At 45.5% G+C, this 24,803-nt stretch overlaps 1 protein-coding gene across 1 annotated transcript; it reads left to right on the top strand.

Moving 5' to 3' along the window:
- Nucleotides 1-1,262: 1,262 nt before the first annotated feature.
- Nucleotides 1,263-22,818, top strand: LOC115818662 (pecanex-like protein 1). The gene is made up of 35 exons (XM_030782094.1): nt 1,263-1,655; nt 4,294-4,502; nt 4,686-4,791; nt 5,272-5,311; nt 5,657-5,752; nt 6,177-7,982; nt 9,216-9,345; nt 9,457-9,623; nt 9,728-9,785; nt 9,871-10,012; nt 10,111-10,268; nt 10,432-10,585; nt 12,380-12,412; nt 12,627-12,798; nt 13,189-13,299; nt 13,445-13,536; nt 13,641-13,750; nt 13,837-13,942; nt 14,044-14,136; nt 14,272-14,422; nt 14,525-14,669; nt 14,965-15,142; nt 15,447-15,555; nt 15,854-15,983; nt 16,319-16,377; nt 16,568-16,783; nt 17,185-17,438; nt 18,311-18,541; nt 18,696-18,799; nt 19,025-19,172; nt 19,371-19,601; nt 20,017-20,291; nt 20,758-20,927; nt 21,640-22,043; nt 22,353-22,818. The coding sequence occupies exons 1-35, from the start codon at nt 1,503-1,505 to the stop codon at nt 22,503-22,505; spliced, it is 6,894 nt and encodes a 2,297-aa protein (XP_030637954.1). The 5' UTR covers nt 1,263-1,502; the 3' UTR covers nt 22,506-22,818.
- The last annotated feature ends 1,985 nt before the right edge of the window (nt 22,819-24,803 follow it).

Raw genomic sequence — 24,803 nt, 5'->3', positions numbered from 1 at the left:
TGTATTACCACATACAAGGTTGTAATCAGGAGTGGTCAAATTATTTTATTTCGTCTAATTCGATAGCAGTGAAATTATCTGTTTGTATAAAATCCATGTTGTGTGATTGTAAGTGTTGATTTAGGAAATTATCCAATAATTCGGAAGGCTGGTTGCTCTGCTTGACAGGTCCTCTCTAGCCAGCTAACATAAGCAGCCTAGCCTGCTAACGTTAGCTAGATAAACACCGATAACTTTATCAGCTGTGCTAGTTGATGCTACAGAACAAGATGCAACCATTCTTGTAAGTTAATCAATATGGTAGATACTTTACAAGTCAGTCACCGATTTGGGCGCTAAAGAAATCTCGTGCAATCTCTGTCAGTTATTGATTTGTTGAGCCTTCCATTTGGTGAAAATCTGACGCCCCACGGCCTTGTTTTTAACCAGTCAACTATCAAGTTAGCTAAAGCGCTAACAAGCTGTTGCCGTAGTGACACATGGGCCAAGCCACATTAGTTTATTTCAGCTGGCCGAGAGTACAACAGAAAACAGTAACTTTGCTTTCGTTAGTCGAGAAAAATATTTAGCTAGAAAACATATCTTCAGTGATACAACCAATTAGGCAAGGTTTAGAGTTGCTCTCTTCAACCTGCATGGATGTTGGTGCACGCATTTAATGATGCCTTATCAAGATTCACGCTGAGTAGTATGTATTTGAAGACTGCTGCAGTATGGTTATACTGAACGTCGATATTCCATAACTTAACACTGCTGGCTCAACATTTGAGTTCAGCGTCTCAGTGGAATACGCTCTGCTGTGGTCCTGTTAAGTTTTCCTGGTGCATATCTGAGATTTGTTCACTTTAAGTGAAGGGGGTCTTTTGTATAATGAGAGCTTTCAGTCGTTCGTTTATACTGATCATTTCACCAAGTCGAGGACATTTTCTCAAAACCCCAATGAAGTTATCCATTTTCAAGTAACCTGGATTACTTGCGTTTCATTAGCATCTGAGACCTACAGCTGAATATCATCAGTGAGACTGTTAAACAATAATGGTCGAATTCTTAATATCCTTGCTGTACTGAAGGATGCTATCAGAATTGTCTTTTTATTTATTGAATTGGGTCAGCTTAGAGACCTGGGGAATTGTCAAGGAACCAGACAGGGCAGTTTTGATGGTTCCTCAAGTTGAGTGTTTTCATGTAGTCATTCAGTCACCTGTGTGCCAAAAACTCTTAAACTGTGCTGAAAACAAGACTGAACTGGACGAGCATGTGAGTTCTCTACTGCTATTGAAACAACCTGGACCCAACTCCGGACCCTTTGAGGATTGTCTCACTCCATGCTAATTTGTGGACAGCTTTGCTTCACAAGCTGAGGAGAGTCTGACAGAGGGCCCCCAAATGGAAATGCTACTGTAGGGACTTTGAGAGGTGCCTTTGCAACCTGAGATACAGGGTTTTTTTCTTGAGAAACAGCCCTAAAGGAAGCTCTGCTTTCCTGGGCTCTAAAAGAGAAGATGGGCTCCCAGGCTCTTCAGATATTGCGGCAGGGTGTGTGGGCTTCACTGACAGGAGGCTGGTATGTGGACCCTCATCAGAGCACCTTCTCCAACTGCTTCCACCTCTACCTCTGGATTTTCCTCCTGGCCTTCCCCTTCCTCCTGTATATGGTGAGTTATCTTGAAATGAGGTAATGATTAGCATGCTAATCCATGTATGGGAAATATATAGCACTGAATTTTTTCAGGGGTTCTTTGAAAAGTATATGAATCGTACCTCTTTCATGGATGCCTTGCAAACAGGAACTGCTTTAAGAAAAGTCCGACAAAAGCACTTCTTTCTTGAACTTGAACCCAAGATCTAACCTTTATTATTCAAAGAATACTAAAAGCCTTAATCCTCTCCCATCTCTTGCCTTCTGTCCTCTGGAGAGTTACCGGTGGTCGGCACACGAGCGGAGTGTATTCAAGTCAGACTTATGTGAATTCTGCTGATTATCAATGGAAATTATCATCATCGATAGCCTAACTGTTAGTTGCCCCCTTTTTAATCAGTACCTATTAACCTATTATAGAGGGTGTGATATGCTAGATTGCTCCAGAATAGTGAGTCTCACATTTTATGCTTCTATTAAAACACTCCTATCAGCAGTGCAGCTATTCAGTCCAAATGAGAAACTTGAACAAAATATCTACCACTTATGGCTTTGGTTAGAGATTCTTATGTGAAATTCTGCTATTTTAAATGCCCTCTGCATTTGATATTCCTATTGTAGTCCAAATAGGAGAAAGTGGGCCAAACACTAATGTTGGTCAGTTGTAACACTGGTTCTTTCTTGAGTCAGAAAATTATTTTTGAATTTGCAAACTGTTCACAGGAGAGAGATTGACTGTTGACAGTCAAACATGAAGAACTCAAGAAAATCATAATGTAACAGCTCACTTGTGTTGTTTTTTGCCCTGCCTTCCCATATTTGACCTTTTAAAATTTGAGAGTTCACATTAAAACGTAGAACAGACTGTCCTGTGCTGACAGTAGAAGAAACAAACATGTTCCACTCATTGGTTAAAAATGATATGAAAGCGAGTTTCATGGCTTATACATACAACTACAACACAGGTCAAAGTAGCTGATATAAATAAAAAATTTTAATTAATAATATAATCATATACATGTGTTCAGGGTGCATCTAAGTACATCTGCCAACTGTCAGGCCAGTGGCTGGCAACACTTTGCATTTCATTTTCAAAAGGCAGTCTCGCAAATGGAATATAAAAAGAAATCAAAGTTGTCTGAACTCAATACACATTCTTAATTCTGTTTCTGGATGGCTGGCCCAGCCATATGCTTCTTCATGCAGCCTCGGAGAGCATGACCATTAGTTGCAGTGAATTTTTTAACAGAGTGCTACTCCAGAGAGGAGCATTAGTTACGTAGTCACAAAGTCTACTTTAATGTGTGTTATGGAAGTTTTGCACAACTTGTGCATTCTAAAGTAATCCAGTAACATCTGTTCATTTGTTTCTTTGAGATAGTGCCTTCCAACTGCGGTTTATGATAAAGTTAGCTCTGTAATAGAGAAGTGGAATAGCAGGATTGTGTAATGAAAACAGGAATGTATCTGAGTGCCACAGAGGTAGTTGAGGATGGATGTTGCGTGAATTGTTAAATTAATGGTTCTCTTCTCAGACCCCTAATAGCGTTAGTAAAAATCCAGCTATTTCTCAGTGCTGTATACCATAGGCTCCTGGAAAAAGACGGGGAAAAAAAACACAGTTTCAGCATCTGCACTGCTTGCAACCCTAACAGCAATATTAATCAGAATAAAAGAGTGTTCAAGTTACTTGTACTACTATCAGAACCAATAGCTTCTCAACCACTTGGACCTGTAAAAATGATAATAATTTAAAGCAAAGCAAGAGGGTTCCACCAGCTGTACTGCTTAAACCCCTTCATAATTTGAGCAAAAACAATATAACAAAAACAGCCAATGAATAAGAAAAATAAACGGCGCACAGACAGCAGCTTTTGTCCTTGGAATCTTGAAAAAAACAAAGAGAAAGTTAACTCTTTCACACTCATTTTAGAATAGAAATAAGAAGCAGTAGTAATGCAATGTTAAGGTAAGAAGAACAAGCTTACTAAGCTAGACAGGATGTTGCATCAAAAGCGTAGTTTTTCCATGAACCTTTATATGAGATGTTATTGTAGGGTGTGTCCTGACATGAATGCATTGCATTCCCTCATTGAGTCCAGTGAAGTCATTGTTGGTACCTTTGAGGTATGTGGACTAACACGAATTGTTATCTTGCCACTTGAGATGCTTTTGATATCAGTCATGGTTGTTTTTCTCTTTTTGCCCTTTGAAAGTCTTTGTTTGTAATGACGTGATATATTTTGTGTGGTCATTTTTAGACTGGTGTTTCTAAATGCAAATGCCCTCAGCTCTGTTAGTTAATCCCAGCACTAGTGTGCTAGATCCACTTCATAAAGGTCTTGATGATCATATTTCTGAGTTGTGTCAGGTGAGGCATTGCTGGGTTAAGCTGAAAATACTGAGGATGGTGAAGCATTTTGAAGTGGATTTTGGAACAGCAATGAAGGCCTTTAAACTCACTGACTGATGTAAAATTTCTCAAGAAAGACTCTCATTTCATTTTTGTTTCAGTCTCTCTAGACCTCCAGTGCTATTTTTTTTAATACCGCATTGGTTTACCCCTAAACTAGTTAGAGAGCATCTGCAACATCTACTGAATCCAGTGTCTCAAACCCTCAGCATTTCTAACCTTTATGATCTCTTCTCCCAAGGCACTGCCACCCAGTATAGTGGTAGCCGGGGTGTACTGTGCTGTAGTGGCCGCTTTCTTCACCGCCATCAAGGCAGTGAACTTTCGGCTGCATGCTATGTTTGACCTGGGTGAGATCGTGGAGAAGAGGCAGGCCTCGTTAACCACAGACCCTCAGAGAGTGGAGGAAGGGGACGAGGGCTCTGGAGCTCATGATGGGATCCAGCACAGGTACAGAGCAGAGTCACCAACCCAAAGAACTTCATCCACAATGGGTTTCTTGAAGTGGAAGTCTTTATATCTGCTAAATGCTTAAACATTTTTCACCACTGGGGAGTCCTTGAGTATGGGTGTTCCTAGCCTACCATACCTCTCTGGCTGGCCCTGATTACTAACTGGTGTGCTTCTCCACAGGGACAGTAATGTTGGTGTGGAAATGACAGTGTTCAGAAAGGTTAATTCAACCCCTCCTGTGCGGTGCAGCTCTCAGCACTCGCTCTTTGGACTGAACCAGGTGTCGGTAAGGACCAAAGGCAGTTGCCACGTATCAGATGAGAATTTTCACTGTGATAAGGCAAACTGTCCTTCCAGACACAGAAACGGATCACTATATCTGTCCCCTGCAAAAGGAGTGTTAACAGAGTCAAAATTACTTATATATATTGTGTGTGTTGTCGTTTCTAAGACCAAACAAAAAATGCAAAGCATTCTCCTGGCATGTAAAAACAGACATTTGCAGTGCTTTCAAATCAGTTCAAGTTCACTTTGTGCCAGTTTTGCAGGCAACCAAAGCAGTGGTTAATTTCTGCCTCTGACTTTACACTTTGTCTCATTCACCCAAGCAACTGACTAACTGCACAGGTTTTCACATTCGCACTTCATTTAATATAAAATTAAGACAGAGGTAAATTTCTGAAACTTAGTAATGGTTTATTATGTTAAATGCAAGTCAAAATTAAGTTACATCAGTTTTGCTAAATTTACCTATTTATTTTTTTAGGAATTTTTGCCACAGTTGGATGACCCCAGAGGCTCAAAAGGTACTACATTTCCTCTATCAATGGATTTTATTTAGAAATCTGCTTTACTATTGAGAACAAAGCTCTTGCTACATTGAGCTATGAGGACTAGATGTCTCAGTAGCTATTCCAACAGTGGTAACAGCTAAAAATCGCTGTAAGTAAATCATCACATCTAGTAGCATCCATTTGAGATCATGGTTTACCCTTCTCTGGATTTGGGGATAAAATGCGTGTTTACTTGTAGACAATGTTCAGACACCTTAACTGTCATGTACGTTCCCTCCTTGAGCCATTTTAGGGAGTCTAAAGGCATCTATGAAGGTATAAGGGTTATAATCAGTTGTGGTTTCCTTCGCTTTTCAGATATCAAGGATCTTATTCCAGAACAGAGGAATAATAATGGGATAGTTACGTCTGCTCACAAAGAAGTCCTCCGGCACAACTCTCAGGACACAATCAGTAAGAGCCAGAATCACTTTGGCCTCGTTTTCCACTCATGAAGCTCATGTTCAAAGCAATATTGTGATGTTGGTAGTGCACTGATTTTAGTTCAAATCTCCAAAGCATGACCTGTACATAGGTTTGGTTATTGCTGAGGTTATGGTGGAATATTTTTGATTGTTAATGTTTTGCCAAGCAGAAAAACATTTTTGCTACTTTGTAAAGGGTGTAACTTGCCTGAGACTTGCCCGAGTAACATGCTCTGTAAGCTGTAAGTGCACATTGTGTGTACTTATGGGCTTACATTATTGTTTTTGCACATGTTGGTACTGTTGTTATATGTTAATGATGACTTTATCTTAAGAGTACATCAATACAGGGATGTTGCTGGTGTGTGAAACGTTATACAAAGGATGCCTCTCAACACTTTCTATGTCTTTAGGGATGGCTGGGACAGTGCAGTCTTGCCTGTCCGCAGCTCTGGCTGGGGATTTCCCTGTGCTGATGGGGGTGGGCGGAGTGATGTCCTCGGGCTTTGGGAGCTCACAACCAGGAGAATGCCCTTCTATCCCTCCCTCCCCTTCCAGCCAAGGAATTGGAGAAGAGAAAGAGCTGGTGGAGGAGGGTGGAGGAGTGCACAGAATGCTGGGGCAGCTTTCCCAAAGGAGTCCTGAAGAGATGGAGGGTGGCGTTGGGGGCTATTCTCCTTTGGGCCCCTCCGGCGAGTCAGGTAGCCTGGGTGATGCTCCGCTTAGTCCCCTTATTAAGAGCAGTTTGAGTGAGGAGTTGAGTGAGAACCTGCTTGGTCTCGGTTTGGATCCTGTTGCCTTTGCCCCTGGCAGCAAGCACCCAGGCAGTCGCAGTGGGCTGGCCATGGCTGCTGGTTCTACTGACAGCTGCTTCAGTGGGGGGGGGCCAGCCACTGACCGCGAGACTCTCAGTACTGTCAGCAGCTACCGCAGCGAAAAGACTGACTCCACGCAACTAGAGAGCCCGTCACTGGGTCAGCAGCATCTACCAGCATCTGGGGTCCCTTCTGCAGCGTTAACGCCGAGCACACAAGCTGCGAGGCAGCTGGAGGACCTCGCCCTTCAAGGGGACAGCGATACAGACAACCTTTCAGACAGCGAGCTGCTCCGCTCACCCTCCAAAGAGCTCTCAGCCGGGCAGGGCCTGGACAGAACTCTAGTGGAAGGTGAGGATTTGCATCCATTGTCAGACATGGCTCAGAACCCCACTACTTTGCAGGACTCATCACCGTCTAGTAGCGGCCCCTCGGAGGCTTGCGAACTAGACCGTGGAATCCCAATCCCACCGCTGCCTGCTCCGCGGCAGGCAAGCTCGGTGCCCTCAGGGCTGTCGTTGGGGCTGGTGTGTTCAGAACCCGCCCTGCCTGTTACCTCCCCGCCCTACCTGCTTGCAGAGTCGCCTTCACTGCAGGCACAGCAGCAACAGGTAGTGCGACCCAAAGACTTGAAGCTACTGCGGCCACATGGCAGTGTGGGCCACCGGCCAGGCCGCAGGAAAGTCCCCCGTAAACGTGGGACGGCAGGCAGCAGCAGCTTTGACTGTGGTTCCTCCTACCGTCGCCGACACCACCACCACCACAACCACGGCCAGCATCGAGACTACATCCCTGTACGCAGCCGACTGGGCGCTAAGGCATACAGCGAGAGCCTTTTTGAGGACTCCAGCGACGAAGATGACGGCAGCGACATGAGTGCCAGCTCAAGCCTTGGCTCACAGCGTCGTTACAGCTCTGATGACGATGAGGATGATGACGACGATGAAGACTCCAGCTCCTCTACTTCCTGCTATTCCCCTGACCTGGCTAATACTGGCATTGCCTCTCAACCTGTGCCTGCCCCCGCTGCTCAGTTGCCCAATCCCAGGGAAGGGGAGGAGGAACTGGACGTGGTAGGCCCCTCCCAGTCGCGTGGGGCTCAGAGATCAGCGAGTACGGCCAGTGCCAAGACTCATGCAAGGGTGCTTAGTATGGATGGGGCTGGCGGAACTCACACAAGTACAGGGACTTTGGCCCCTGCCCTGAACCCTTTAAATCCCTCATCCAGTGCCCCAGCCCCACGGCCTCTAACCGTCTCTAAATCGGACCTGGAGGCTCGGACGGTGCACTTAGAGGGTTTCCCCAGGGCCCATCACAGACTTGACTCTCTAGGGGGCTCCTGGGCAGGAAACCAGACAGGCTGGAGGGCAGGGGAGCTACTGGAGGAGGGAGCTGTTGGAGGAGGTGAGGAATGCACTGTCATATCAGTGCTGCATCCAGGCTGTGGCCTCAACACATTCTGTTACCCTTTATTATGAAATTGTTAAAGATCCTGTCACTAAGACTTTAATCAGTTACGTGTCTTAGAGCTTATTGCTGAAGGTTCTGATGCCAGAACAGTGAACAGCTTTGATGAAGAGGGTAGCATGCCACTTGAAGGGATAGCCTACATTTTGCAATCAGTTTTCTCAGTTAGATAGACAGCTTAACTACACACATGTTTACAGTTCAAATGGTCAAGAAGAAGAAAAGGCTATGGTTATGTTCCTAATCAGTCCTGCCCTAGAATTGCTCCGAAACGGAAATTTTTGGCTGAGGCTGAAGCTGAATTCCAGGAAATGCTTGGCCTGTATTTTTGTTTGTTTGTTTGTTTCATTTATTTGCCAATTTGGTTTTCTATTATTGCACAAATGAAATCCATTTTGCTTCTGAGTTATCCTTTGCGATGAAGCTGAATTCCAAAGGTAATAGAAAACATCCTTTTATTATTGAGCAGTCGGTCCTCTCGATAGGACTTTATTCCAGAAAACTGAACTTGAGTGACTATAAAAATGTACATATATGATTTCATTATTATTTAAGTAATATGTTGTTTTGCCAATGTCACTTGACTGGGTCCACAGATGGAGTCAGTTTGTAGGGGATGGATTTTCCTTTTTGTTTCAGTTGTTGTGTTGCACTCTGCGTATTGATCGAGCTGTCGTGCTCTTGGGTGGTGTATTAACTTTGTAGTTCTTTGGCACTGTACCCCCTGTGGATCATTCAGTTGAACTGTGTTTACAAATTGCTAATCTGGTGTCCTTATCAGAAACTGTGAAATGGTTCCATGCTGCTGACTCGTTTGCTGTTGAAAATAGCCATCATTCACTTTTACAGACCAGGAGTAGGGTATAAACGGCAAACATGTTGTCATTGACTGGTACAGGAGAACAACAAAAACGGCATCACACGCTATGCATATTAGTCAGCATTTTTACTCTTTTGGTCAAATACTGAATGTGCTATTTATTCCTGTTTTCGGCTGAATATTTTCTATGCTCCCCTAGGCTCTCCCTCAACAACATGTTTGTTCAGGTTATCTGCCTATCTGACTGTGTAGTTTTGTGTTGTGAATACCTTCATCTCTTTTTTTCAGTTGTCTGAACAAAGGCTTTTATTCTCATTTTTTCCCCCATCAATGGATAAACCTCTCCCCAGCTCTGGCTCCAGAGGACAGGGGTAAGCGCGACTCCGTGAGCAGTGTGAAGAGGACACAGGCCATCCGAAGACGTCACAACGCAGGCAGTAACCCCACCCCACCGCCATCCGCCATGGGATCCCCACCCAGGTTGAGGATCGAGATTAAGTCTTATGATCTGTGTTTTCATTCCCCTCTTCTAATTCTTAATGAGTGTCTTTGCCTTTGTCGTTTTTCTGATCTCTCTCTGTGCCTCCACAGTCTCCAGGACCATCAGCGCACCCGAACCTCCTCTCACTCCCGAACTCGCACCCTGCCCTCCGCCCTACAGTTTGCCTCTTCCCTCTTCCCGCGCAGTGGCGTTCATGAAGCATCTACTTTTGATGACACGTCAGAGGGAGCTGTGCACTACTTTTATGACGAGAGTGGTACGTGATTCTATTTCCAATCTTCTCTCTTTTTTTGCCTTTCGTTAAGACCGTACAGTTTGAGCTGTGGTGAAAGCAGTTAGCCAATTAAATTTGTCATGCAGGAGTGAAGAGATCGTATACGTTTGGACCTGCTGGAGGTGGCTATGAGGACCCAGTGCAGTAAGTTGTTCTCCTACAAGCTCCCACAGTTCCTCTGGGTAGATTGTAAGGGTCTCTGAAACTTTCCTCTTTCCCCTACTTACAGGGAGCGTGAGAGGCAGTCACAGTCCTCCAGCTTCACCTCCACAGATGTCCAGGAGGTGGCGGCAGGGCTGCCCATGCTACAGCCCAGACCGGTGGTCCTCCAGGGAATGCAGGTTCGCAGGGTACCCTTAGAGATGTCAGAGGTAAAGACACCTTTGATTCCTAACTTCCAACTGTCTGCCCTGTCTCCTCAGGATATATCAAGAACTTTTTTGTTGTCTTTCCTTCCCTGTTCTTGCAGTTTGATCTGGACCACGAGTCCCTCCACGAATCTCAGGAGAACACGCTGATGATCGAAGAGAAGGCTAAACCCAAGCAGTATTACCGATTCTGGGTGCTGCCAGGGAAGTGGCTGAGAGTGCGCTATGACAGGCTTGCCCTCTTGGCCCTGTTGGACAGGTCAGAGACAAGACAGTGGTCAGTCTTGTGTATGGAAGGCTGACAGTCCCAAAAAGTTTTTTGTAGAGATAGGCAGCCTAGGCAGCCATCATCGATTATGGTTTCACTCAAATGTTTTATTTTTGCTAGGCTGTAGTTAAAGACCTTACTATTTCTCTTGAAGGAACCGGCGAGTAGGGGAGAACGTGTTTGCGGTGGTGTTGGCCAGCCTGGTGGCCTTCCTGGGGTTCCTGCTGCTTCTCCAGGGTTTCTTCAGGGACATCTGGGTCTTCCAGTTCTGCCTGGTTATTGCCAGCTGCCAATACTCCTTACTAAAAGTGAGTTCAGTTCTCAGCTTGTGTCCTCTGTTTGGTATTTGCTTTCTCAATGGTGAAAATCAGAGTTTTGATTAGCTCTTCATACAATTTTTTAAGTTTTTTAGTATCAAAGAGACATCGTTTTGCTGGTTTAATTTAAATTTAATGTCCAGAGAGCTTATTCAGCCAGAGACTGAAGATATTACACAACTATAAACCTAAGCCATTGAATGATTGAAATCTAGCCACAGTCAAACTGAATAACTATAGATAGCTCAGTGCCCTGAATAACTGGTTTGGAAATTATTAAAATAACACACAATATATAATAGTGTCAAAGGAACTAGAACAACAGTATGCTGCAAATTCAGTTCTCCTAGACAGCCAAGTTCTTGGTCACCCCATTGTGTGTCCCAATAAATCATTTACTCTCCTCATTGTCACAAGAGGGTTGAGACAAGAGCAGAATATAATGCCATTGTTTGATCAAGTGAGACCTGGCATGAGAAGTAAATGGCCACGAAAATGTCTAGGCAGTAGAAAACAACAAAAGGAAATTACAAGGGAACTGTGTAACCTTTAACACAGAGCATTAACAGAGCTGCAATTTATAATAGTTATTACTTTTTAATAGCACACCTAAGAAATGCAGCCATACGCAGTTATGTTGTAGTGAAGTTACTGAAGCCAAATGACATTTAGGGGAAGGGAGAGAAGAATAGGTCCAACAGGTGAATGATAAAGTTCGGAGGTGTTACTGGGCTGCCTATAGCATTTCTGAGCAGACTAGAATCTGAGACAGTCACAGAAACAAATCCAAACTGAACTTTGGTACTTCGCAGAACAAAAGCTTCCAGGCTGCAAATCCTGAAAAGGCATTGAAGAGACTTGAGGTTTATGGACTGTGACACAGAACAAGGACAGCAAAGTATTAGATCTTTATCCAAATCCAAAAGCATTTCATGCTGCTATCAACATCCAGGTGTTACTCTGCCTCACAGATGGAGACACCCCTCAAAACTGGAGGAGTGTTTAATCAGAGCTTGTTTTTTTTGTTGTTGTTGTTTATATTTATTTATATATATTTGCCAGGTTAGAAATAATATTAGTTGTTTCTGTGACATTCCATGGATTTTGGAGATAGTAAATGCATAACTCTGGTATTATGAGTAGCATTGAAATTTTGAACTTGCTGGCTAACTGGACAGTAAATATGTTTCAGAGCCTTGTGCTTCATTCACTGCAGTGTGGTTTGTTTGTACTTAGTACACAAAATTCTTAAACTATACCATAAGCAAATAGTGAAATAATTTGTTTGTGAGCAAGTTAGAATGTGTATTTTAGTGTCTGACACTGTTTGTACTTAGTTTGCCATGTTGCAGCAATACCTATGATAACTATAGTGGTAATTGGAAATTTTCGGTGTTTACTAGATGGCAGATGTTGATGTAACTGCCTGTCGGAGGAGGTCTTTGTCATGCATGAGAATGGGGATCTTTTGGCTGCTGTTGTCTGTTGTTCTCTTGCTGCAGCTGGGCTTGGACAATGAACAATTAGGAGCAAAGACAGGCCATGGGAGAGGGGCAGATGGGCAAAGTCTGTACAATTTTAATCTCACAATCAGTGAAACAGTTTAAATTCCACGTAGTGATCTGTCCCTCTGCCAACCACTGCCTGACAGTTACATGTTTTTATGTATGATGCCAAGATATTTTAGCACAGTTGTCAGCATAAGGATGTGGTGCCTGGTTTTTGTCATTACAGTAAGTCACTTACTCTTTCTGCTTTTTCTGTTTCCTTTGTCATCTCTTGTAGAGCGTCCAGCCGGATGCAGCCTCCCCAATGCACGTGAGTATTTGCTGTCAGTCTACTTCCTTTTCTACAAGATTCAACTGGAGTGTGTTTAAACGCTTACACAGCACTTTGTTCATAGTCACTCATACAATGTCCGTTGCAGACTTATGCAATATGGATTGACTGCTTCATGATACACTCTCTCTCTTTCTCTCTCTCTCTCTCTCTCTCTCTCTCTCTCTCTCTCTCTCTCATTGTCTCTGGGTAGGGCCATAACTGGATCATTGTGTACAGCAGACCAGTGTATTTCTGCCTGTGCTGTGTGCTCATCTGGATCTTTGACCTGGGTGGCAACTCTAGCAGCTTGCAGCCTTTTTCACTTTATGGAGTCACCTTCTTTTCTGCCCACTTTTTGCTCTGTGCCAGGGATGTTCTCATTGGTCAGTTCCCCTGTCATTCACTAGAACTGTTCACAAATGCGGTTGTCAATGAACTCTGTATAATTTTGTCTCAAATGCTCATAGAGATAAACCATGTGTTTATCAGCAGTTCCATGACAGAATCTAGCACTACCTTGCCATTCTATGTGGGATCAGAATAGGTTCTTCAGGTACACATCCACTATAATAAAATAAGAGGCCAGTCATTTTTAGGTTTTAGGTTCTACCCTCACATGATGAGTCTTTAAACTGCTCTATCTGAACATCTAGTCCTCTCCTTTGCACATCACCATCACTGACCAGATGTTTTGCCTTCAGCACATCATCTGGTCTCTACACGATGTGACTGCATGATGTTTGACTCTCTCTCTCTCTCCCTCTCCCTCACAGTGGTCATCCTCTGTTTCCCACTCATCTTCCTCTTTGGACTCCTACCTCAGGTCAACACCTTCCTCATGTGTCTGCTGGAGCAAGTGGACATGCATGTGTTTGGGGGAACGGGTGAGATTTGTGTAGACACACCATGTTTTTGTATCTAGCTTCAGTTTACAGCAGATGAGTCATTTACTAAAGCTCTCTCTCTCTCCCTCTACGTGCCTGTGTGTATGTGCGTGCATGTGTGTTTGTATGTGTTTGTGTATCTCAGCCACAACTAGCCCATTGTCTTCGATCTACTGTCTGTCGCGAAGTCTTTTGGTCGCAGCTCTTGTCTACGGGTTTTGCCTGGGCGCCATCAGGGTAAGGCAAATTTTAGAGGATCAAGTCCTGGTTTTTGTGTAGTATTTGCCTTGCTCCTTACACACATCCGTGTGTCTGTATGTGTGACTGTGAATGTGTTTTAGGCTCCCTGGGGAGAGGCCCATGTTCCTGTGCTCTTCTCTGTGTTCTGTGGTCTCCTCCTGGCCCTGTCTTACCATCTCAGCCGGCAAAGCAGCGACCCCACAATCCTCTGGTCAGTACTGGACCAATTACAGAAGGTTCCATAACTGTGCTGCATTCATGCCGTTTTTTCATTCTAACGTGTGTCTGCTTTGTTAGGACTTTGATCCGCTCCAAATTCTTCCCCGAACTGGACAGCCGTACACCTGAGGAGCCCTCACTGGAGATTAAAGATCCTTTACCTGAAAAACTCCTCAACTCTGTGGTGAGCGCTCTGACTGTTCATGTCGTGGGTTTGGAGGGGAAAGTGTGACTGATGCTGTTGTGAGACTCAGACACACTCTTTGTTTGTTGTGGTGTTTGTAGAGAGAGACTCTTCACTCAGACCTGGTCATGTGTCCTCTTATGGCTATCATCACCTTCGCCATTAGTGCCAGCACTGTCTTCATCGCCCTACAGGTCAGAAAGGACTAACTCAATACAATGAACTTAATGTTAAAGCTGCCTGAAATTGGGGTAACTAAATGACAATTTGTTACTGTTCAGTTACATTGACAACAATCGTTTTCAAGGATCATCTTCTCCTCCCTCCAGCCTGCTCTCAGTTTTGTACTGTATATCTTGGCTGGCGTGGTGGGTTTCCTCACACATTACCTGCTGCCTCAGCTTCGTAAGCAGCTGCCCTGGTTCTGTCTGGCCCACCCAGTGCTGCGCTCTCGCGAGTACAGCCAGTTTGAGGTCCGGGGTGAGTAGGCTCGCATACACACACACACACACACACACACACACACACACACACAGAGCCCATCAGAGAACAGGACTAATATGTGTTGTCACCCCATTCCAGAGGCTGCCCAGTTGATGTGGTTTGAGAAACTGTATGCCTGGCTTCAGTGTGTGGAAAAATACTTCATCTACCCAGCAGTAGTTCTCAACTCCCTGACCACTGAGGCCCACAGCTTCAGCCAGCACCCTGACAAGACAGGCACCTAGTGAGTGAACCTCTAAAAACCCCATGCATTTCTCCTTGTCAGTGCACTCCCTGCAGGACACTGTGACCCAACCATGTCCAATTTTGCCCTGAATCAGTGTTGGACTGAACTGCCCATAGAATAGTCTCCTTTGGTAATGGTTTTATGGACTGCTCTGTGCTCACATAGATTCAGAATATATCTTGATGCGTATCTCCTCCCATAAGTACACTCGCTCTTTTATAGTTTTACTGTAGGTTCTGTATGCGTCGTGCATTTGTAATCAACGTTCTCTTTCTTCGTCTTCTTCCTCTAGTGGCCGGGCTCTGTTCATCTCTCTGGCTGGTATGAAGTTGCTGCGCTCGTCCTTCTGTGCGCCGTCTTTGCAGTACGTCACTCTGTGTTTCACCGCTCTCTTCTTCCACTTCGACTACCCGCGCTTCTCCGAGACTTTCCTCCTCGACTACTACTTCATGTCCATCCTCTTCAGCAAGGTGTGTGCAAGAGCCACAGTGTGGGTCTCTGTCTTAACAGCCCGTTTCATTCTGGTGTTAAATGTGTTATTTCAAATCATTTTAAAAGTAACCATCATCAAAGAAAATCGAATAGATTGATTCTGATAAGTTGGATCTGGTCTAGAGTGACATTTTGTTGATTTGTTGTTTTTGTTTGTTGATGAAGAATTTTTGTTGATTGAATAAATCAGTGTAAAAACCTGTTCTTGTCTGATTATCACATATGACTGATGTTGCATGTCCGTCAGGGTAAATAAAACTTTTGCGTGTGTTTGTGTTACAGCTGTGGGACCTGCTGTACAAGCTGCGTTTTGTGCTGACCTACATTGCCCCCTGGCAGATCACCTGGGGCTCTGCCTTCCACGCTTTCGCTCAACCATTCGCTGTGCCCCGTATCCTTTACTGTCTGTCTCTCTCTCTCCCCCACCGTGGCTGTACATCCAATCACATTACAAACACTCTTACACCTCGCATCACGATCTGCTCCAATGAGAGAGCAGTAACTGCAAAACCAACACTTTTAGAGATGTTGTTTTATAAAATGACCACTGAGCCTTGCTCAGCTCTTTCGTAGTAAAGGTTGAGTCTTACACTAGCTCTCTGCGGTGTCATGTTCAGTCAGGCAGTTTCATCAGTTTCATACTGAAGTCCCCTCACTCTTGTTTTTCTTGACCGTGGTTGTGTAATCAGATTCGGCCATGCTGTTCATTCAGGCTGTGTTCTCCGCTCTCTGCTCAACTCCCCTGAACCCCGTACTGGGCAGTGCTGTCTTCGTCACCTCCTACGCCCGCCCGGTCAAGTTCTGGGAGCGCGACTACAAGTTAGCTCCTTTTAAGTTTTGGTTCAGTGGAGGGGAATAATAGACTTTTATGAAGGGGTTCACTGAGATGGAATTTATTGGTGTGTGTGGGTGTTGGTAGGTGTGTGCTTGTAATATAAATGGATAGATTTAAATGTATACAGATGCATATGTGTGTAAATATAGATCATAATTATATATGTATATAGAGAGAGAAACATCTAGATACATATGTGTCTGTCTGTAGATTGACGTGATATGTCCTCAGTTAAATTAGTGCTGGCTATAAATATTAATGTGATTCTAATGTGTGGTTTATGTGGAGTTAAAGGCATATTGTTCCCATTGTTTTGTAGTACTAGACGAGTGGATCACTCTAATACACGACTTGCCACACAGCTGGACCGCAACCCTGGTCAGTCCCCCACCCACCAGCTCTGCTGGGACAGCTTAGTTTCTGTTTTGTTAAGAAATATGTTCCTTGTTATTTTATCGTATCGTTTTATCATTTATAATTATTGCTCTTTGCTGTTCTACCTTTTTTCACTGTGATAGCTCAGTGATCTCCCATAACCCTGTCTCTGTTTTTCTCTCTCGGTTGGAAGGTGCTGACGACAACAACTTGAACTCGATCTTCTACGAGCACCTGACACGCTCTCTGCAGCACTCGCTGTGCGGGGACCTGCTGCTGGGGCGCTGGGGGAACTACAGCGCGGGAGACTGCTTCATTCTGGCCTCCGACTACCTCAATGCCCTGGTGCACATCATCGAGATCGGCAATGGCCTGGTCACCTTCCAGCTCCGTGGCCTGGAGTTCAGAGGTCAGTTCAGACTGAGGGGGAAGAGAGAGACAGACATAAGCCCCTTTCACACACAAACCTGGAAAATCGCCAGATACATTTTTCTAACAGTGCTGGCGATTACTGCCTTTCACACTTGCACATCTTTCCCAGAGAATTGCCAGGACAAGTGTGTTCACACATGACATGAAGTCCCAGTACATTAATGGATACATTCCCAAAACCTTTATGGATAAAGCTGCATGTGTGAGAGGGGCGTTAGAAGGAAGGGGAGGTAAAGCAGTATCAAAGACTGTTAAGAGCATCCGGCAAAGAAAAGGGTTTTATGCATTTCTTTGTTTCCCAGTGACTTCTGTTTGTGTCATTGACCTGGAAAAGAAGCGTCACCAGTTTTCACTCAGCTGAATTTCTTTCTTTCTCAGGTACGTACTGTCAGCAGCGGGAGGTGGAGGCCATAACTGAAGGTGTGGAGGAGGATGAAGGCTGCTGCTGCTGTGAGCCAGGCCACCTGCCCCACATGCTCTCCTTTAACGCTGCCTTCGGCCAGCGCTGGCTCGCCTGGGAGGTCGCGGCAACCAAATACGTACTGGAGGGCTACAGCATCAGTGACAACAATGCTGCATCCATGCTCCAAGTGTTTGACCTGCGCAAGATCCTCATCACCTACTACGTCAAGGTACTCCATCTTTATCCTTACAAAATACTGTCAGTGCACCTCTGCATGAAGGCAACCACACACTCCACAGTGGGCTCAAATGGTTATTTTCAAGCTTCATGCCGTTTCAGTGTGGGGCTGTTTTAGGGTTTCCTCTGCTCTTACCGGAACAAGATGGGCATTCCCCACCTGCGACGGTTACTGTCTGATTCAGATTCTGAATGTAGCTAATTGTAAAGCATTTAAAGATGGATACAGTGAGCAGCAGATTGGTCTGGGAGTCCGCCAGCTCTTCACCACCAGTCGCACGTTATTGACTGTCTACACTGGGCCATGTTACCATCATCAAAACCTCTGCTCAGAATCATGAGTCATCTTGACAAGAAATGAAGAGTCAGACTTTACCTGTTTACTGGAGAGGAGGCAAACAGCACCCTCTTACTTGTCATCTCAAGCACTTTCCTGCCCTGTTTATGTTTGTCTCTATTATTATCCACTGGTACCTAGCGAAGGAGCAAATTGCTCAAGTATCAAGTAAATCCCGAGAGTGTTTGATCGTAATGTAACACCTTGCACAGATTTGGGCGGTTAGATAATTATAGGTTTGGTGCCCTTAAACATGTAGCAGAACATAAAATAACCAGTCTTTCGAGGAAAGTGTAAAACTGCACGTCAGTGGTTTTAGAGCCTGATTTTGCTAAAGCAAGTCACAGATTTGGCTCAGGTCTACTGCACCAATGGAAGATTTAGCCTTTTCCTACTCAGAGGATCCTGAGGACATGGGTCAGCTAAAAACATGTTTGTCTGTGGTTTGCCCAGAGTATACATGTAAGTCAGCGTATGTCCTCTTCCCTCAGATCTGTAATGCAAGTGTCTCCTTATTCCCATCCCAGAGTATAATCTACTATGTAAGTCGCTCACCAAAACTGGAGGAGTGGTTGGCCAATGAGACGGTGCTGGAAGCCCTACGGCCTTGTCTAAGCCCCTCCTACGTGGACAGTGACCCCACCTTCAACCTCAACATTGACGAAGACTATGATCACCGTGCTGCTGGCATCACCCCAGCCTCCTTCTGTATGGTCTACCTGGACTGGATCCAGTACTGCAACAGCCGCAGGCAGACAGTAAGTGCCCAAACCACTCTCCAGCACTTTTAGCTTGCTGAAAAAAGTCACTTTCATTTATTAATGATCTTTAGCAAATGTTTTCTGGAAACAGTGATGTAATCTGAATGCAAATATATCTGTCTGTCTGTCTGTGTGTGTGTGTGTGTCTTAGCCTGTAGAGAGTGAGAGAGACTCCTCACTGGTCATGCTCTGTTTTGGCCTTTGTATTCTGGGTCGACGTGCACTGGGAACAGCCTCTCACAGTATGTCAGCCAGGTAGGAACTCGCTCAAAAAATGAGATCAAGAAATGAGGGTGTCGTTTCTAAATGGAGCCAGGCAGTCTCATTATCTGCTGGACTGTAATTTCCCTGACGCTGTTAACATCTGCCTGGAACACTTAAGTGCAATATGCCTACCTTATCAATAAATAAATCTCTCATAGTCTCTCTCTCTCTCTCTCTTTCTCTTTCCTCCCCCCGCTTCTTCGTCCATTCTTGCAGTCTGGAGCCCTTTCTCTATGGCCTCCATGCTCTGTTCAAGGGTGATTTCCGTATCACCTCCCCCAGAGACGAGTGGGTCTTTGCAGACATGGACCTGCTGAACAGGGTGGTCGCCCCAGGTGTGCGGATGTCCCTCAAACTGCACCAGGTAAGACTGCCACTCTCCCCTGTCCCCGAGTCAGCGTCTCCAAACGTCACTTTGGCTCAACGAAAGCAGCTCTGAATCACGGATGAAATACTTACATCACCTACCCTTTCCATCCGTTCTATTACAGCTCTTTTCCATCTTTCTCTCAGTGCTTCCCTCCATTCCTCACACTTTTTTTTTCTTTTTTTTTGTCTCTAGGACCACTTCACCTCCCCCGACGAATATGAGGACCCAGTGGTTCTGTATGATGCCATCACAGCCAATGAGGAGAGGATGCTGATCTCTCACGAGGGTGACCCAGTGTGGCGTAGTGCCATCTTGGCCAACATGCCCTCGCTGCTAGCATTGCGCCACGTCATGGACGACGGCAGTGACGAGTACAAGATCATAATGCTCAACAAACGTTTCCTCAGCTTCAGAGTCATTAAGGTACCAGCCGCCGTGTGTTTGGCCTCTAACGCATGGTTTAGGAAGGATTTGTTTCCATGTGGACAAAGAAAAGAGTGTTTGACAGCATAAAAACCTGATAGTTAAAGTAGATTTTATGCTCAGCTTAGCCTTTTGACTGTTGAATGAGATGGTTGTATTATTCAAGGTGCATTTGTACCATTCAGCTGTACTGGGAGTGCAAGGTCTATTCACAGCTTAAGGAAACTGACTGAGAAGAAACGCTTTGCAAATAAGTCACCTGTTATTAGGATAAGAGTCTCTTTCTTTGACATCGTTCTCATGAACTGTCTTTTTGAAAAAGAGCTGCACATCTTTTCCACTCAGACACTCACATTTGAGACACTGCTTCAGTGCCTGTACTTTGTTAGTAACTGCTCTCTGGCGACCTCTGCAGGTCAACAGAGAGTGTGTGCGCGGGCTTTGGGCAGGGCAGCAGCAGGAGCTGGTTTTCCTGCGGAACCGGAACCCAGAGCGGGGCAGCATCCAGAACGCTAAGCAGGCTCTGAGGAACATGATCAATTCGTCATGCGATCAGCCCATCGGTTACCCCATATACGTCTCCCCCCTCACCACCTCTTACGCTGGGAGCCACACCCAGCTCCGCTCCGTCTGGGGAGGACCCGTCAGCCCACACAACATTTACACCTGGTTCATCAGCAGCTGGGACAGGTACAAGACACACACACATACACAAACGTCCTACTCTGCTACTCCACACAGAATCTGTTCGTGGTTCATCAGCCACAGGGATATGTGGAAAATTCACTCACTCACACACACACACACACACACACACACACAGAGAAGAGATTTGAATATATTTACACATATACTTAAACACCATAGCTAGCACTGGCTGACCACTCCACCCACACATGTATGTTAATTTAGTGAAGCATGTGGTGTCCTTAACAGCTTAATATCTCACCCTCATCGCTGTCAGCTTTTCTGCAAAACGCAAACTGTCACATAGACAAACAGCTGCCTCCGATCTGCCTGCCCACACACAAATTCATCACACACATCATCTCCACGAATCCAGATATTTCCAGTTAGACTAGGATCCACTCTTTACAGCGTGGGTGATTCATCAGAACACGATCTTAACTCGCGGCTGTGCTTCCCTGTTGCCCAGGTTACAGAAGGGGTGTGGTGCGGGCTGTAACAGTGGAGGGAACGTTGAAGATTCGGACTGCGGCGGGGGCTCCATCTCCATCAGTAATAACCCCGTGCCCCACCCTCCGCAGAGCGGCACCATGACCGGTCCCACCCCCCACCTCACCACTGTCCAGCCCTCCTCTATGGGTAATGACCTTACATATTCACCACTGTCCAGCCCTCCTCTATGGGTAATGACCTTACATATTCACCACTGTCCAGCCCTCCTCTATGGGTAATGACCTTACATATTGACCACTGTCCAGCCCTCCTCTATGGGTAATGACCTCACATATTCACCACTGTCCAGCCCTCCTCTATGGGTAATGACCTTACATATTCACCACTGTCCAGCCCTCCTCTATGGGTAATGACCTCACATATTCACCACTGTCCAGCCCTCCTCTATGGGTAATGACCTCACATATTCACCACTGTCACACTCTTGCTTTAAGACAGAGGAGTGTCAACGCCCTGGTCTCGTTGTACAGGTTTAACAGGGCTAGATTATTCTCACTAAATCCATATAAATGGTCACATTCTGATCACAAAAGATCACATCACATTTAGAACACATCGAGAAAAAGCATGTAGGTTTCAAATGGAACTTTTCCTCGCAAGAAATGTTATTAACAGATGTTATGACCTATTAACGTTAATGCTTGTACGGCTAGTTTAAGTTTGTTGGGTGTGAAGTCCTTAAAGGTTAAGGGCAAAGAACTGAGAAAAAGGATGATGTTTGCAGAAAAAAGACAAGTTGGCTGTTCTCTCTCCAGCATTTGGCATTCTACTGTTTAAGTATGTTTGATATCATTTATTACCCCTTTTGATCACAACATTCCTCTCTCATTGTCCACAGGAACAGACAACCCTGCTGGCCCCAACTGGCCTCACCATCCTCAGCCCCTCCCACTGGCCCTTCTCAGCCAATCAGATGGCAGGATGGATGCTGGGTTGGTCATGTCCCTCCAGCGCACCTCCTCCATTCAGGGGCTCTTAGGCCAGCACCTGTCCAGCTCCCAGCTGTCCTTTAGCAGTCCCATGGCCTTGCCCACCACCGAGCGCTTTTGCCCAGGCAGCATGCAGGACAACGGTGGGCACAGGGCTTCACAGAGGTCTGGCCTGAGTCTCGGCCAGGGCAGCGGGCTGTCTTACGAAGGCCTGTACAGCAAATGGAGTCTGTCAGGCAGGAAGGGCTTCAGTGGGCAGACAGTGACGGACGGGGATGGAGGAGGGTCCCAGAGCATCAGGACTCAGGTGAGCGTACCCTTCAGTCCCTCGAGATCTTTCTTTTGCTGTTCTTTTGGGAAAAAAGATCTATATATCCTATGTAAAAGTTCACCTTCAAATAAAGTTTCAGCCTCAGATCTTGAAATCTGATTATACACTCATGGACTATTTGCATAAACTCAGCTATGTGCTATATATATGACCTTCAGAAGCATTTACCTCCCTTCCCATTAGTCATTGTTTCACATGTTTCACAGCTGGAATTCTGACCTCAGATTCATTTCTGAGTGAAAGACAGAGACTTCAGAGAATTGAATATTTCATGTTTACTTCTTTTCCCAGCCTGCCCCTTCTGTCCCTGCCCCTGAGGTCTGTCCCACACTGGACCCAGCAGGCGCTTTGCTGCCTACAGAGACTACACCTCTGACGTCAGATACCCCCACAGCCCGGGGGGAGGAGTCTACAGAGCTACCTTTACTTGAGCACCTGCGCTGAGCCCACACATGCTCTGCATAGTGTCCGTCTCACCTGAGGAAGACTGGAGCAGGTGAGACCGGACCAATCTCGGCTTGGTCCGTCATTCAGCTGACAGCCATTCCATTCATTCCTGCTTCTGAACTGCTGGAGAGAGCTAGAGAGATGTTTCCGAACATGATGGTGGCAAGGAAACCCATCGCTGTCCCTCTTGGGAATGAACTTCACTCAGTGGCAGTGCCGGCTCTTCAGGAAAATTAGATTTGAGATCCTCTCGCGCTTTCGTACAGGGGACGCTAAATGTCAAGGACAGTGCTTGTGAGGTCACATGATGGGGTTTTTGTTGTTGTTGGTGGGTTTTTTGGTTGTTTTGTTTCTGTTTGTTGGTTTGTTTTTTGTTTTGGTTTTTTTTTTTGTTTGTTTGTTTTGGCATTTTTATGGAACGAAGCTTGGACACCAAGTAATGAACTCACTGCATAGATGAGAACGGCTCTGCTGTTTGCCCAGAGAGCTCCCTTGGCTGGCCTGTCCAGCACCTTGCTCACAGGCCCAGAACGCCACTGTAATTGTAAGGGATTATTGTTTTGTTTGTTTTTTGGACAGTGGGGACAGAGAAGGCCATACCAGAGAAAAAATGGAACTGCTGTCACCCAAAACCAACCAGCAGAACCTGTCAATCAGTTGTGGGGGAAAAAGGGAACTCTGCTGTCCTCTATCCCAGGACAACCAACAACCATAACCCCCCCCCCCCCCCCCCCCCCCCCCCCCCCCCCCCCCCCCCCCCCCCCCCCCCCCCCCCCCCCCCCCCCCCCCCCCCCCCCCCCCCCCTCTCTCTCTCTCTCTCTCCCCCCCTCTCTCTGTCTCTCCTGCCTAACCTGTCTTCTCTTTTTCTGCACACATCTATGCTGACATGGTTAATTATCACTTGAATGAGAGCATGCAGTGGATGTTACACTGTAAAGGCAGTCGAATGGAGCTGAAATATCTGCTTCTGTAGAACACTTGTTTTTTGTTTGTTTGTTTCTTTGTTTTGGCTGTTGTTAGGTTTGATTGTTTGTTTTCCACAAATTCCTGTTAGCACAGAGGACCCTGAACGGATAGCGCTGCTATCAGTGTGCCAGAAACTCAGTCTTGGCCCCAAACCAGCAGTTCAAAGCACCAAAGCTCTCAACCATCCGTTCCCCCATCCCAGCCCCACCCCACAGTCTTCAGCAAGCTCCTACCATCCAAAAATAACTCCATAACGTTTAACATGGACCACCAGTGCAAACCATAGAGTCTCAGCTGAAGACTACAGCCCTTACCCTTCTGTGAGCAAACATCAGGGATATAAAGATGTGAAAACACTCACGCACCTCTCTCAACACGTGGTGCTTTTCCTGCCACAGTTTACAGCCCTCTCAGGCTAGGCCAGGAGATCAGAGCTTTGAGGGTTTGGGTCGGGTGGGATGCTGGATCGAACGCAGACCGATGACCCACCGAGTCAACCGAGCAGTGCTCTTTCACAAATCTAGGCGGAGGGGATTTTGAAATGGAGCAAGGGGAGTGTTTTTTTTGTTTGTTTTTTTTTTTTTTTCCTTAAACACTTTATGGTGTCCAAAAACATGCCAGGTTGCCCCCTGGTGAACCTTTGCCTCTCTTCCTTTGACACTCCAGCCGGTCGGCTTTGGACGATTGCTGTGGTTGGATGGATCCGCTGCAGGCTACCCTGCCCTCTTTCAGAGCCTCTGCTTCTTCTCCTGCTGAGACTCAGCCATCGCTGGCAGTACAACTCCCCCTACTGTAATACTACTGCTACTGCACCCACCCCTCTATTACTACTAATAGAATTAAACAAAAACTACTGCTCCTATGACTTTTTAAAACTCCAACGTTTTAGTTGGAGGAAAGAATAAAAAGAAATAAAGATGGACAGTTTAAAAATGGAGATCTAACATATTTATTATTGATTGCTGAGGATGGTGTTCAGAGATGGTGAAGAGGGTGTGGTTTGTATTCGTTGTGATGTTGCTGATGCTAACTGGAAGGGTGGAGAAGAGATTTACATTTTCTTAACTGTAACAGTTTTCCCTCCCCTTTTTTGGATCTGTAAAAATCCCTACTCGGAGATGCCCTTTTCTCATTTGTTATATAATACAACTGGAAATGAGATGGAAAAACATATTAAATTTGTACAGCGTTCCCCCTAGGTGGCGCTACAGAGGGGGTAAAGTGCTATCTGCATGGTCAGAGAATGATTTAAGTGACCCTAAAGTCGCGAAAGCAGTCAGTGAGTTCAGCAGACACGATTCTGTTCTTGCTTTGCTTTCTCTGATCATT

This window comes from Chanos chanos, chromosome 8, assembly GCF_902362185.1.
Source record: "Chanos chanos chromosome 8, fChaCha1.1, whole genome shotgun sequence".
Lineage (NCBI taxonomy): Eukaryota > Metazoa > Chordata > Actinopteri > Gonorynchiformes > Chanidae > Chanos > Chanos chanos.
This window is presented reverse-complemented; position numbering and strand designations above follow the sequence as displayed.

Bases quoted from the DNA above. Each gene is read 5' to 3' on its own strand.
- LOC115818662 (XM_030782094.1), top strand. From the start codon at position 1,503: ATGGGCTCCCAGGCTCTTCAGATATTGCGGCAGGGTGTGTGGGCTTCA. The intron at 7,983-9,215 runs GTGAGGAATGCA...ACCTCTCCCCAG, and splicing joins GGAGGGAGCTGTTGGAGGAG to CTCTGGCTCCAGAGGACAGG. The intron at 9,624-9,727 runs GTACGTGATTCT...TTTGTCATGCAG, and splicing joins CTACTTTTATGACGAGAGTG to GAGTGAAGAGATCGTATACG.